The 15,692-nt window shown below is 36.6% G+C and overlaps 1 protein-coding gene across 1 annotated transcript in view; it reads right to left on the bottom strand.

Moving 5' to 3' along the window:
- Positions 1-266: 266 nt before the first annotated feature.
- ITPR1 (inositol 1,4,5-trisphosphate receptor type 1) overlaps positions 267-15,692 on the bottom strand; it is a 246,737-nt gene continuing 231,311 nt past the window's right edge. The window contains exons 58-59 of the mRNA XM_063291609.1: positions 4,761-4,922; positions 267-1,616 (exon numbers count right to left, since the gene is read on the bottom strand). Coding sequence (XP_063147679.1) covers positions 1,530-1,616; positions 4,761-4,922 — 249 coding nt within the window. The 3' untranslated portion in view covers positions 267-1,529. The remainder of the gene's footprint in view (positions 1,617-4,760; positions 4,923-15,692) is intronic.

The raw sequence follows: 15,692 nt of genomic DNA, 5'->3' as shown, positions 1-15,692 counted from the left end.
CAAGATCCCAGTTCCAATTCAGAGCTAACAGAAACCTAAGAAAAAGCAATGTACATACATTACATTCAGATCATGTGCAATGGCTGAGACTTATTTTTATCGTAACAAACATGCAGTACCTTGGCAAGGTTTGTCTTACTTGCGGTAGATCTTATTTCAAAGCTACTTTATAAATCACACCCATTTGGGGATGCTGTTTGCACCAAACTCGTATAATGAAAAGAGGATTCAGGTTGCTTATGAAGAATGAGGCTGTCGCGCTGGAGCACTGTACATATTTATTCTATCATTTATTTAAATATCTATATTTATGCATTTACAAACTTTAATAAGCACTCTTTATCTCCCTGCTTCTTATTAAAAGCAGAGATTGCTTCTGTAAAATGAAGATCATGTACAAAACTAGATGACATATATATATATATATATATACACTCTCTCTCTCTCTCTCTCTCTCTCTCTCAGGATTAACAAAGTGTGAAGAAAAACTAAAGCACAATCTATAACTAATGGCTCTTTCACAAGTATTGGAAAATCAGTGCTTAGCTAGGGGTCCTAAAAGACATAGTTTATTTTTTAGTTGGTACAAAGTGTAGCAGAGGGAAATGTATCTTTGTTAGAATGCAGTAACAAAATGTATAGATGATAGACTGAGGTGATATCTCCATATTATTCTAGGTTCTTCTAAACCAAAATGGCACCAAACAAAACCAAACAAAACGTATCTTAGAAGATTACCCTGATCGGCCAACCACTGAGAACCATCCTGATATAATCGGTCATAACAGAAAAGATTCCCCTCAAGTTTTATTCATTAATTAGTGCTTGAACATCTTTTCCAGCACTGTGATTGATGGACCAGCTCACTAAGATATTCTTTTGTTTTACTTTTTTTCTTATATGAGAAGATATATTGAGAGGAATGTTGGCTGGAATAAAAGAGGTCTCTATTGCCACAGTGTTTCAAACTATTTCAAATACTGTATGTTACCATCCCACCCACACACCCCTAAAAAAAAAAGCACTGGAGAACTAAACCTCACTAGGAACAGCATTTGGCAGCAGCCTGTATTAGTGGACTTCTGATATGGTTTGGAAACAAAGTCAGATGACACCAGATTCAAAGATGATCACTCCCTCTAGGATAGATACATTCCTAAAGTAACTAGTGTGATTGCATAATTCATATTGCACAATTTTATAAAACATAAATACTAGCTATCTGAGGTTTTAAATACAAAATACAGATCATGTATTATTTTAGACAGAAATCCTTTTTCAAGTGCAAATTAGATGTGCCTTTCTTCCTATAAAAACACATTTTGAAGGTACAAATGTAATCCTCCTCTAATGATGTGCCAATATTTGTAAGGCCCATACTTTCTCAGAGCAGTTCTTTACGTACAGTATAAAAACCAGGGTTATTTACATGAACTAGGAATACACCAAAGCAGCTTTAAGGACTGGATCTCAACTCTGTTATGAAGTAAGGAAGGAAATGCAATGGGGAGACAGGCCACCCATCCAATTTATGCTGGTTGCTGTGGATTCACATTGATAGAAGGAGGATGTCCTAGGAGACCAATACGCTGTTTTTGCTTCCTCTGCTCTGTCATCTGGAAAATTGAAACATTTACTCAGTAGACACAAGTACTTCCTATACGTCAGACCACAGAATGAGCTACTGCTATTTATTGTGGTAATTTTTTCCCCCTAAAAGCTGATTGCAACAAATAATGCACTTTTGTCTGCTACAGTTAGACAAAACAAAGCTAACTCCTTTCTTCACAAAGTTTGGAAAAAATCGGAAGGAACTGAAGCAATCTCATGCAAATCCTGTTCTTTGACAAGAAGAACTGTGCTGCTGAAGGAAAGAGGTGAAGCACCTCTTGTAGGCCGGCAGAGTTATTTATGATTTAACTCTGAATACAGTCTCCACCCATATCTGTAAATGTATGAATTAAATATTATTGCTGCCCACAGTCTATATACTGTAAAATAGTCGATGGCAATATCTAGCCAAGCTTGTCTGAGCTCCGAAACTAAGCAGGGTTGCCTGTGGTTTGTAAGTTGAAAAGACATTCCAGGAAGAAGGCAATGGCAAGGCATTCTCTATGGCTGCCAACGAAACCTACGGGGACAAGTCCATGGATTCACTGGGAGCTGAGCTCCATGCGGGGGAGTCTTCACATTGGTTTACATAGTTCACTGTGATAAGTGTAGAAGTGGGATCATGTTGGGTCTGCAATTTATTGCCGTTTCCCCTTAACACTTTTTAGAGACAAAAGTGATTTCTGTGTTTGAAGTGACTTTCTTTAGCTTTGGCTGATATACCGGCTACCACTTTACTTGGATTGAACAGCTTTGTAATTTCTGATATGGACTATTGTAATAGGCCGTTTGCACTAAAACAGTTAAAATAATGCAAATGATACAGCAGGGAGATGCAGTATTAACTGGGATGGAAAGCCTATATTTTTTAGCTATGCTAGCTTTCTGACTGCTTCAATCTCCAAAGCCTAAATGATTTGGGACTAGGTTACCTAAAAAATTCCCCTTTCCCATATTGCTCCTGCCAAATGAGTTGAGATGGCTAACCACTAGGAAGATGGCCTTTTTGGTAATGCATTCCTAGCCCTGGAGCAGTTTCCACCCTTGTTTCCTGTGTTCCACATGTATGTATGTATGTAAGCATGCATGTATGTAAAATTTTTATTGATGATTTGTACATAGATAAAAGATAAACATGAAAAAATATAAAGAAAAGTTTTAAAAAAGAATATAGAAGAAATGTATTCCATACATATTTCAATGTATAATTTTGAGTGGTGATACAGAAAAATCTTAACTACTCTGGAATACAATTAACTGCAAGTGGACATGTTTTATATATTAATGTTTACACTATTTGTTTTAGATTAGCATGGATTAATAATAGCTCTAAACCTCAGAAATTTATTGGAAGAGATGGCAGTGCAAACAGAATTATATGATTCAAATCAGTCTTCCAGCCACTCTCTTTTCTTGAGAAAGTGATGTTCTGGTTTGGTCACATAATTTATACACACTGCAGCAGGATTAGGATATAATCAGTGACAGGACTAAGGGGAAATTCCAAAATAATTTCTCATATTAATAAAACTTGGTTTCTCCTTTTTCCGCTGCACTGAAGAAACCTCTCAAAGCTAACGTATTTCTCATTTTCATAGCAGCAAGGAGAAAATTTAAAAACTAGGCCAGCTGAAGATGCAAACTTCAGACATGATTTTTTTTCCCCCAAGGCTCGTGAAGCTGAACCAAAAGTGATAAATTAAGTCACATATTCTTGCCATCAAAGCAAAGGTCAACTAGTGTATTTTGGGACATTTTTGTGCATTTTATAGTTTTATATGATCCTGCAGGGAAGGAAGGTGCTCTATAACATTGGAATTTCATATGCAACTTTGGGGTACTTCCCACTATTCTGAAAGTATTGCTGCTTTTAAAGCCATAAGAATAAAGCCTTGCCCCACTGGTCAGTCAAAAACCACTACATTTAATAGATTGAATAGGGAGATACAGAAACAAATTGCACTTCTAAGAAATACCATATAATAGCAAAGCTAAAAACAATACCCTGGACAAGAATAACTATGGTCCTCAAGCCTCTGAAATATGATAGACATATCATAGTTGAAGAAATTGGAGAAGGTAGAATATAACTGGAACTCTGGGGGAAAGTAGCTGGGGAGCTTGGAATTGAAAAAATGGATGACAGACAAAAGTGTCAAGCTGCCTTCTATATCCCATTCAAATTTGTCTTTTACTGAACGATATGGTGGGGAGGAGGGCTTGGTACCTGTTTCGAGTTACACAGAGTAAACCCTGACAAAACTAAGGCTGTTTTTATGGTATATGCAATATTATGACAATAAATGGACAAAAGCCCTAGATTTTTGCTCATCCTTCTTCCTATTCCCCCTTCTTCCTACCCTAGGCATGCAAAGCTTAGTAGCTGCTGATACCAGGTTGTGGCCATTTTATCTTATCTAAAATACTATGGTTTGCTTTTTCAGACAAAAAGAAGAGATAAAACAGCATTGCTACAAACTAGGATTGAAACTTGCTTATCTCTAAGAAAATAGAGAAAAGGCTGTTGGTGTCTGTGGCTTGTTCTTTTAATAACCGGTCACAATTCATTAATTTGTGAATGAAATCAAAGATGGGGCTAAGAATACCTGAGGGTCCTTCAAGGGGAACTTAAATTTTTAGGCCATCCATACAAAAGCAGACCAGCACAAAGTGCTGGACAGGAGAATACGGGGGCCAAAAATCTTGACTGGACCTAAGCTTTTGTGGTTCCTTCTCTATACAAGACATTCCTCAGTACTATTCTATTGGGGATGTTATGGCTTTTTAATGATGAGGCTTCCTTATATTCTTTTGCTAGCTTTTTAAAGTGAGAATGAAGACAGAGCAGGATTGATTGATTTTACTATAGCTTACGGTCTTTGAAATGTTATTACTCCTCCTGGCCAAGAACAAAAAGCAACATACATTTTAATTTGTTCAGTCAAAATGGTGGTGGCAAGGGGAGAATGAAAGAGTTAAATCAGATGTCCAAATGCCCATCAATTAACAGTACTGTTGTGACACCAGCTTCATTAACATATACACTGCCAATTTTCCTGTCTCCCAGTTTCCCATTTAATCAAGTTTATACCTTTGTCAACCAGCCTTATGGGCCTTATTTTGGTAAACATTTTCTCCATGTTTTGTACCTGATCTTTAAGTTCTGTCAGCTGATTAGAAAGGTTAGATACAAGCTTCATAGTTGATTCAAGCTTCTCTTGCAGATTTCTAAGTTCATTTTGTTCTCCTTCTGAATCGCTACTAACAAGTGACATGGCACGCATCCGGGGGAACCAATCCAGATTCCTCTCCTGAAACGTAGACACAAGGACCATCATCAAAAGTAGAAAGAGAGGGAAATGGGTGGTAATTAAGATCATCTGAATTTTAATTATAAGTAAAAGGATATATTGTTAAAGATGAGTTTCACAAACTTCTACTGTAAAAAAAAAAACTAATAGCCCTCAAACCCTAAAATATTTGCTTGTGGAAAAGTCTGATGTTCAGAAGTCACAAAACAAAGCATTATTAGAAGAATTATATCTCATAATTTTGAAGCAATTTAATCCTTAGCTGTAGTGAAGAAATATTTCTATTTAGACTTTAATTGCCTGGAAACATGTGCTCCTCTCTCCATTAATTCTTTCCTGCAAATCTACCAACACTTTCTTCAATTTCCAGTACACAATCTGTAAGTCATTTATTTAAAACAAGAACTTATTTTAATGAAGAAAACAGTAACAGGAGCATAGCTTAAGAACACTGAAACTTTACTGTAGAGAGCTGCACTCTGGAGAACCAGTTCAGTTTATCCCCCACATGAAAGGAGAAACCTAGGATATTGATCCTGATCGTTCTGAGACTACAACATACTTTCGAAGTATTCAGGTAAAATAATGAGAAACTTTCACAAAAGAGGAAGTGGGCTTGTTTACCTGGCTTTGGGGCTTCTACCATAGGTGAAAGGGAGCCATCATGTGGTCTACTCCCTGGCCACTCCGTTCATCAGGGAAGAATAGCTGAAAGAACTCATTTTTATTTTAATGGCTAGGCCTTCCTACTCTTACAGAAAACAACCACCCAGAGAGGCAGATATTATTATATACAATCAGGTGAAAAAAGGTGAAAGGTCCCCTGTGCAAGTACCGAGTCATGTCTGACAAGTAAATCAAGGAATTGGGTACATTTGAGAGCCCTGAATAGTTTTGTTATTTTCACATGATGAATGTGGAGCAGTAAGATTATGAAAGGAAAATTCGCTTGACATTGTAAATCCAGTAGGCCAAATATAGACTGAATACAGAATCCAATGTGTAACCTATTAAACACCAGTCACAGATAGAGTTTTAACTTCATATTTACTCTTCATCAGCAAACTACTGGCATGGAAATCTATCCATAAACAATGCTGCACACTGCATATATACATATACATATATATGAATATGAATAGCTGATTTCTGCTTCTTTTTCTTTATGCAATACAGGCTAGTATTAACAATTATTCAGTTACTGCTTAGTTTCTTTATCCTCCCACGTTGGGGACATAGTCTGTAACATTTAAATTCAGAGAACAGTTTGAAGAGGAAGAAGAAAGAAAGCTGGGGTGTGTAGAGAGATAATACCACCTCATCTGAAACTAGAACATAGCATATTTTATATATTGTCATCCTCCATGTCTTGTAAATACCAATTTCAACTTCATGTTAAGCCAGTAGTAAAGCCTAGTCAATAGAGGTTCTTAGAATTAGGTATTAGGGAAACACTCTGGCATTTAAATTACTGCTCCTCACAACCCTGATTTTTCTCTCTCAGAATTTGCTTGAAGAACTAATGCTTTATTGTTTTGCGATTCGGACATACCTGGGAGCCTGGTTACCTCTGAGCATTCAGCTTCCCAGAACAGCAAGTAAGATGCCTCTGAAAAGCTCATAGAGTATAAATCACTCCCTCCTGGATCTGTTCGCTGTCTTTGGCCTCCCTCACCCATCATTCATAGGCTGTACAAGGTTTTATCATGTTATGAAACCCCTGCTGGGTCAGGACAACCCATTTAATCAAATAGGTGCCATATAGTATCCAACAGGATGTATACAGGAAGTTCATAAACATGAACAGGAGAACTTCCACTATTTTTCCTTAGTAGCCAGTGCTTAATGTATGCTGCCTCTGATTCCAAAGATATTATACAATAATCAAGAGTAGTTACTATTGACAACTTGATGTCAAAAAATTTGCCACATCCTATTTTCAAACTATTTTAATTCATGGTTATCATGCATCTGATGGCAATGATTTTTTCTTTCTTTCTATAAAGTATTTGGATCCTGAATCTCCTGACATTTAGTGATGAGTTTTAAGATTGTGTGAGTGGGGAAAAAAAAGTATATCGTATATTATTTATATTTTTTTCACAACTTTTTCAGCTGTTAAATTCCTACCTTAGTCTGGAAGATGGACTGTGTGCTATTGCTAGAATTACAGCATTCAACATTACCAAGCAGTATATTTTTGCTTATGCAGCACTAATATGGTACTTGAGCTGAAGTTAATATTTCAGTCTCCAAGGAATTTACGAGCTAAATGACTCCTCTTTTTAACAGGCACAGAGATGGGTATTATTGGGTTAGAATTTGGTTAGAATTTCTAGGGGCCTCAATTAAATTCTTCTATTGCTTTTTAAAAATGAATTATTGTATTAACTGTGAACTGTCTAGATTGTGAGCCATCTAGATTAACTAGGTAAGATGGGCAGCTACATACATTTCATAAATAATAAATAATGTAATAACGTATTTGTATATTATTTAAGAGTGTAGACATGCTGGCACATTTATTACTCTACCTTTGCTACTGCTATTTATTTTATCACTGTATCTTAATCCAGACAGGGCAGTGACTAAAGAGGCAGATATGGTCAAATAGTGCCTGAGGTGGCCAATCAACTACAATAAAAGATGTGAAGGGAGATAGAATGAATATTGCAGTTGACATCTGATCCCTTCAACTGAATCTCCTTTACTTCCACTCTATAATGTTCATCTTTTCATTTTTAACAGAACTTCCACAGATTAGTTTGATTTTCAAAGGAAAGTTTAAACAGAGCTATGGCCATAGCTAATAAAATGCTGTAATTATACCTCCTTACTTTTATATATGGGAAGAGAAAGCTGTACTTCTTTGGAAAGCAATTGCTGCTAATACACAAATAAAAAAAAAGTATTATTCTAGATAAATTATTGTGTCCCTGTGTAGGCCCTCAATGTTTATCTGGTTAGCATGATAACCAAACAAAGAACTATGAAACTGAGCTCAGGTACAAAACACTGCCCTGGGAAAGCAACCAGGTTTGCCTTTTAATTCTCCACGATCAATTATTTAGCTGTTTTCAGCAAACATAAGACATTATGTTAATATCAGTTATTTAAGAGCATTACTTCTTGGGCCACGACATTTTTTCGTCTGTAAAAACATTTATTCCTTTTGCTATCTCCTCTTGCCAACTACTATATTCATTTAAAGATTTTAGGTTGAAACACAAAAAGATTAAGCTTGGCAATCAATTTTTGTTCAAATAGTCAAGGATGAGGTATGTCAATGAGGCAAGGATTCTTTTACTCACAGCTGGGCCTCAGGAGGAGTTGACAGGCCTCAGCAAAATTCTCTAAGGAGAAAGGGCTTATCATCAATTGTGCTAAGACCAAAATGATGATTTTTCTTGGGAAGACCAAGTTGCCACAAACACCAGTGACAAATTAGAAAGAATAAAACTGATTTAAGTCCCAGGTTTAAATACCTTGATGTAATTTTTCAAGCCTCCAGAGTCTGGCAGGAATAAATTAGAGCCATTTCTGCCAAAGCCAAAAGTGCCAAGGCAATTTTTGGCTTTTTTCACTCCAAAGATGCAGTCCTGCTACCATTAAGCTTTCTGAAGCTAAAACAGCATCTCACATTCATTCATTCATTCATTCATTCATTCAATTTATCAAATTTGTCACCGCCCATCTCCTTCCACCAGAGGGACTCTGGGCGCTTTACAACAATAATCAATAAAACAATAAACATACAATAAAATTACAATATAAGTGCTATATGATACACAGGTATCCAACTACAATGGTTTAAAGCCCTTAGGCATTGCTTTTCGCCACAAGGGTCGCATATTTATCTATTTAATTGATATTTGTGTGGTAATTTATGTTTTATGGTTTTGTTATTGTGTTGTAAGCCGCCCAGAGTGCCCCCTTGGGGGAGATGGGTGGTGACAGAAATTCGAAAAACAATCAAACAAACAAACAAACAAACAAACTGCTCAGTCTGGATTCAAATGAGTGCTCTTCCACATCCCATGCAGTGCTTGAAAAGCTTTAATCTACAGGGAGGCGGGTATGATTCCACAAAAGGCAAGAGTCCATGTTTGCTGAAACTCCTGTTTCCTAATGGCTCATTGGCCCCATCAATTCTCCTTGATGGCTTTTCATCAAGGCGGAAAAAAAAAATCTTGGCTGGCCTGTGGTATTTCTACTTACTCTCTGCTGCCCCTGGGTGTTTTTTTTTTTTTAATCTGTTCAGTTGTGTCCGATGCTCGGAGACTGCCTGGACAAGTCCCTGCAGTTTTCTTGGCAAGGTTTTTCAGAAGGGGTTTGCCATTGCCCTCTCCTTAGGGCTGAGAGGAAGTGACTGGCCCAGGGTGTTCCACCTTGTTTTCCCAGTAGAGCCTTTTCTCTGGCTCACTTTAACATCTTCTCCTCAGCAGTGCTAGGCGGGAGGTGCAAGAAGACTCCACCAAGAGACGCTGTCCTTGTCAAAACAAGCCTGAGACCCTTTCACATGTGTTTTTCTGTTGCCCTTTCTACGCCAGTTAAACACAGACGTATCTTTACCACCCCTTAACAAAACCCGTTTTTTGTGAGGGAGAGGTAATCCATTTCCTAGTCGCAGGTCAGAACCTATCCTCACCAACAGAGTTGCCAAGTTTCTAACTGCGGCAATTTACATAAGAAGGTATAAGATGGTCCTAATCAGAGAGTGATATTATGAAGTCTCCTCTTTCATTTTACATTACTGTATTTCTATTTATACTATTTCTATTTCATCTTATGTTTTACATCATTTTTTTTTAACAATATTTATTTTATTCAATTTCTCTCTCACATTGGTTTTAAGTCTTAATTTTTAAGTTTCATGACTATTATATTGTCTTTGATGTATTCGGTCATTGCTTCTGACTTTTTTACCTTGCTGGTTGTTGACCACAATTAAATAAATCTTCAAGTCAATTCTTCAAGTTCAATAGCACCCTTGATGCCTGATTCTGCAAGCAAAAGGTATTAAATTGCTACAGCTTCTTTACATATATGAAGTGAGCCACAACCTGAAGGCTTTATTTTTGGTTGGTTCCCTTGCTTCCATAGACACACCTCCTTCCTACTGATATCCCACATACCATTGTTGTTATCCACTGTCAGCTATGACCCTCCTACAGCCCTGGTTGGGTTGTCAGCTCCCTCTTCCCAGCAAAGCATTAGCTTCCCCTATAGACACAGACCAACTGAATTCAGCCACTGACAGAAGCTGGCTAACCACAAGTGTTGTTTCTGGCTAGCTCTTTTCTAGGTAAAGTTAGAAAAGTCCCTTTCAAGTAACCATCATCAGAATCTCATACATGGGGGTGGTGATGGCCAGAGCTTTAAAGCATCCACAACTGCATTTTTAAAAAATATATTATTTAAAAGGAAGTTGCCCCACATGATGGAAAATGTAATTCATTCTGAGAAATGCATTTCCATGCTTTCACTGAACTCGGTTATAGGGGGTCTTTCCAAATGTGGATTTTATTTTTAGTACATCATCTACCTTGGCATTGGTTCAGAAGAACTTCACATTATAACATCTTCATCTGACATTTCCCCCACCCACCCAAGCAACTTTTTTATTAAAATGCAGCATATGTTTTAGAACTGAAGAAAAAGAAAAGGACAGTGCCCTCAAATGAATAGATGGAGCAGTTTGAGGATGGGATGGTGGTGGAGATAGCTTTGCCTGAATGCATTTAATTTCCAAGAAAAAGAGTTAGATGGATGCTTCATAAAAGTAAGAGATAACAGACCAAGATTTAGACTGCTGAAAAAAGGAACAGGTACAAGGGGAGAATTTGTACTGTTCATTATTGGGATAACGTAAGAGTATAACATAGGAAGTATATAATAGGAATCATATATCATATCATATCCAAGATGAATACCTACTATACAGCAGTAACAATTGCAAGAACCCTGCTATCAAAAGATTTGTATTTTCCCCTATAACAAAAGAAGAGCGATATCCCTGCCTGAGATTTTGTTCCTTTCAGCAAATGGACACTAATTACATTATGAACGGATATTTTAGAATCACCAGGAAAAAGAATTCAAGAATAATTTCTTGCACTGTTTCTACAAAGACAGAAAATCCTTCTCACAGATCTGTTTCCACCTTTCAATTTTGATTCTCAGAATTGTACTCACAAGGCAATTCACATGATGTGGAAAGGATGAGTGCAAGGAAAAAAGTGAAGTTAAGATTCTTTGCAGATTCTAGAATGAGGTGGCTCAGAAAAAAAAATAGGAAGAGATCAAAAGGGGATTTTTAGAAGTTTGGATGAATTGAACCCTAATTATTTAGTAATTTCTGAAAATTTCAAGTGAAATGAGCAAGATGGCTGAGCTTCTGCCTCTCATTACTTCTTTCTTTCTTTTTTTTCCAGGGAGGGAGGGAAAGAAACCAACCTGCCACTTATTTTCTCCCCAGCTTATTTAACAGAAGGGAGAGAGATATGCTGACTGCTTCCTGTGTCTGGGGTTAATTTTTGTCCTACTACTAAATTTAACCACACCTAATTTGCTAGTGCCACCCATAAGCTTCCTCGTACAAAAAGAGGCAAATTAATAAAACAGGGCAGCTACCTGACTGATATCCTGAAATTTGCCAGTTAGTAATTCTTAAAATAATGAAGGTATTTTAAAATAAAGGTAACTTCAGGAACTACAATGATTGGAACGCTAGGATGGACCAAGAGTTGCGTGGCTTAAAAACATTTTGAAATAGTTCAAGGCTACAGGGCAATTCACAGTTAGCTTAGCAGCTGTTTCCCATGATGAAGTAATTTTTGTGACAAACAAGTGCCGAGCTTTTACATAATCAGTGATGAAAAGCAGCTGAGGGATTGCCCAGTGCAAGGCCTTCTGCTACCCTAGTTCTTCTTGTTTGGCACAAAAGGGATTATATAAATAAACCAGGACAGATTATAGTTTAGTGGCTGTGCTAGAATTAATTGCATAAAATGGATCATTTAACAAAACACAGTGTCAACACACACTATACAGTAATCTTTGGTAACCTATCCATGGCAATTGAGCCTCACTCTAAAAATATTGGGCAACAGATATGGAGAAAATGACCAACTGAACAGAAGGGCAGAACAGGTAATGCAGAGCCCCGTTTTTTCCTGTTTTGACACAAAGAGTTGAAAGAGGTCAGGCTTGATCAGTGTTTATCAACCTTGGGAACTTTAAGATGTGTGGACATCAACTGCTGGCTGGAGAATTCTGGGACTTGAAGTCCACACATCTGAAAGTCCCCAAAGTTGAGAAACACTGGGTTAGACTGATCTCTCTCGGTGCTACAGAATGAGGTAAGATCCAAGATAATGCCTGTTTCTCAACATGTACTTAATTTTGAAGATGCAATTTTCTAAGCTTTATTTAAAAAAAAACTATTTCAAATCAAATCAAAATCTTTATTATGGTTTTTTTTAACAGTAATTTTATTAAAAATTACAATTGCAACAATACAAACTAGTTCAAACTAAAAAAAAGAAAAAATAGAAAAGAAGGAAAAAAGTAAGAAGAAAAAGAAAATATAAAGAATTGACTTCCCCCTTTATCACAAGTATAAATAATTTTAGTAACTTATCACCTTCTCTTAAAATACAAGTGATCTCTTCTTCCCATATCCCATCTCTTATCTATAAACAAATCCTTAAAGCCTCATTTCAGTCTTGATGTCAACAAAAATCCATTGCAAGTTACTAGAAATAGCGTATCTATTTTAAGCTTGATCAAATAAACCAACTTTATATTCCTTCCTTTTACTTTTAACAATCTTGATCTTTAGTCCCTTCAAATAATGTCCTAGAACTTGATTGCTTTTCATTTTTTCCTTGTTCCTTGCCACAAAATTCTTCAAAGTTTTAACAAGCCTCTTTTGTAAATCCAATATAGGAAAATTATCCAGTTCATTCTCTTAGTTTGTTATTTGTGTATCCCTTTTAATTATTAAGACATCAGCTGGTTTCTTTTGTATGTCCAGTGTAGCATGTTTTTCCATATCATTTTTATAGCGTGTCATTTTTAAATCCTCTTTCAGATCAATCTCAATCTTGTCAGGTAGAACTTGCTCCTCTTCCAAAACAACTTTTAAACACAATCTGTCTACAGAGGCAGACACTCTTAAAATTAACTTCTGGGTCCATTGTTCAAAAATATCCTTCAATACATCCGATGTTAAAATATTTTGCTTCATTCTGTATTTGTAAGTCAAATTTAAGTATTCGTCTCCTTTCATTGTAATCTTTAGTTCCTTCTGGTTCCCTCTAATGTCCAACCTTCAAAGTCTCACCCTATCATTTTTTTAAAAAGAATTCAAAACAAAAGAATTTTCCCTTGGGAAGGATTCTTTATAATTAATTCCAAAATCTTATTTCAAATTTATCTAGACCCTTAGTCCATTTGTAACTTTCTAAAATCAAAGTTTTAATCACCCTTTTGCTGTTTATTCCAGGAAAAAAAATAAAGTCCTTAAACTTGTATTTAAAGTTCTTTTGCTAAGGACTGAAGGAAACTCACCCAGTGTTTTCAAACTTGTTGATCCAAAGGTTCCCAATATCTAAAAAGCAGTTAACAAGCAATTTCCAAAAGTGATTAAAAAAGGAAATATGAGAACCCAGGGTCCTTTCAAAGGCTGTGGGTTGAGCAAGATGGCTACTCTCCCAGAGCTCTAAATCTGCTGGAGACTGCTGTCTTATGGTCTGTCTCCTTGCGAGGAGCAACTGAATGGACCACTTGTTGGGCAATCGCAAGTTCTCTCCTTGTCCAGAGAGGAATTACGAAGAGCCAGTCTACTCACTGGCTCTTCATTCTGCCACGGTCACTGACTCTGCTTTTAGTGGAGCTGTCTTCAGTTTGCCATTTCTTCCCTGGAAAAAGCCTTTATTATAGTCATTGATCAGCATATAGTAATATAAATCTGTAAGGTAAACAATCTAATTTATAAGCGATAGAAAAAGAATTACTGGCCCAAAGTTACGAATATACTACAAGACCAAAATCAATATAAAAACTACAAAATTGAGTCCAATTGATATTGATACTAAACTGTGTAATATAGTATAGTTACTATAGTGTACATACCAATGCCTATATATTGGATTAATCAAATATATGCAATTCTGTATTAAAATAAAATTTGTGATAAAACATAACAGTAAAAATTAGAAGTCTATGTAACCAGTGATAATAAACAAAAATATAGATAGATATGGTCCAATTATCTGGTTTCAGACCAAAACAAAATATGAAATAGCCCAATTTAAAAAAATAAGACAAATGATAGTGCAGCAGAACAACATAGCTACTCCTACCTAGATTATAACCTAACTAATTAATTCATCTGTAGGCCTGAGGAGTGTGTTAAGTAGGAACAAAACAAGTTCAGAACAAAATTTTGAAGAATTTCAATCTCTCATTATTTTGTGAAGTGGTCAGTTTCCTATAAATGATAAGCCCAAAGGTAAGCAACAACAAGCTTGTAGTACATATGAACCTTGGCTGTTTGGAGACTAAAGGTTAATATCTTTATAGAGCAGAGAAATATGGATATTACATTATGGCATGCCTCCTGATAGCTTAAGGGACGGAGGACTGTTGATGCCAGTCTGATAGATTCTATATATTCCTTCCTGTAATCACTGAGAACCAGGACCCGGACAGCTCCTAAAACTAATGGACTGTATACAGTTATCTAAAGGGCAAAGGTCCATGAATTAAATTCCTCGTGGAGGATTTGAACCCCCATATCTGGCTACTTATGCCTGATGAGTCTCAAATACCCACATAGGAAGAAATCAGGCACAGATACAGCCTCCACACAAAAGCTGAAACAGGTACACGGCAACTCCATCAGTACACTATATCCATATTTTACATCATTTATACCTATAGCATTACCACTTTGCATTATTCTCATGGCATTTATGCAACCTTTTCATTTTTTTCTTGGACATTAACATTTATAGCATTTGCTTCAATTTCAACATACCACTTGCATTCATATCTTCTTCCAGCATTCCCTCACTTCAGTTCATTGCAAATCATTTCATTTTATTCCTTATTCCTTTTAGTCTGCTGGAAGCTCCTTGTGTAGCACTCGTCACCCACATCCAGAACTTAAAAAAAAAAATTCCAACATCATTCTGCATTTTCTCTGCCTCTTTTAGGCTGAACTGTTCTTTGCTGACTACATTATTTGCAACTATTTTTTCCTATGTACATGTATCTTACTTATATGCATTTTTTCTTATCTGCAGCCTTGATAAATTCCAGCAAACATCCTTATTCATCCTTCCCATTAGCATAACTCCATGCACTTCTGCTGGCACTCTGCAACATAACTATATAAAAGGGATATTTACTTTCTCTGGCAGCCACCTAGAAATGCAGCTGAATGGGAAGGGGGCAGAATTGTGGAGGCCAGCAGGTCGCTGATCTTCAAAGCTCCTCTTCCATGAGCACCAAAATCTTCACATGCAAGGTTCTTTTTCCATTTTCCCAAGGAAAATATTTTCTACCTGAACATTTTCACCTGGTTTTAGCGTACCTCAGTTGTGGGTTAGTTGCAAGAGGAAGCCCCACTGTGAGGATCTGTTCTCTGAGATTGGCAAGTGATGCTTTTTGAGCTAGGGCAAGGGGGCTGTGCTAAGGAGCAGTTTGTAAACAGATACTCAGCAAACGATCACCATTCCATTTGTAGATTTTCCAAAAAGT

Source organism: Candoia aspera, chromosome 2, assembly GCF_035149785.1.
Source record: "Candoia aspera isolate rCanAsp1 chromosome 2, rCanAsp1.hap2, whole genome shotgun sequence".
In the NCBI taxonomy this organism is placed as follows: domain Eukaryota; kingdom Metazoa; phylum Chordata; class Lepidosauria; order Squamata; family Boidae; genus Candoia; species Candoia aspera.
Note: the sequence above shows the minus strand (reverse complement) of the source record. Positions and strands in the feature narration are given on the sequence as shown.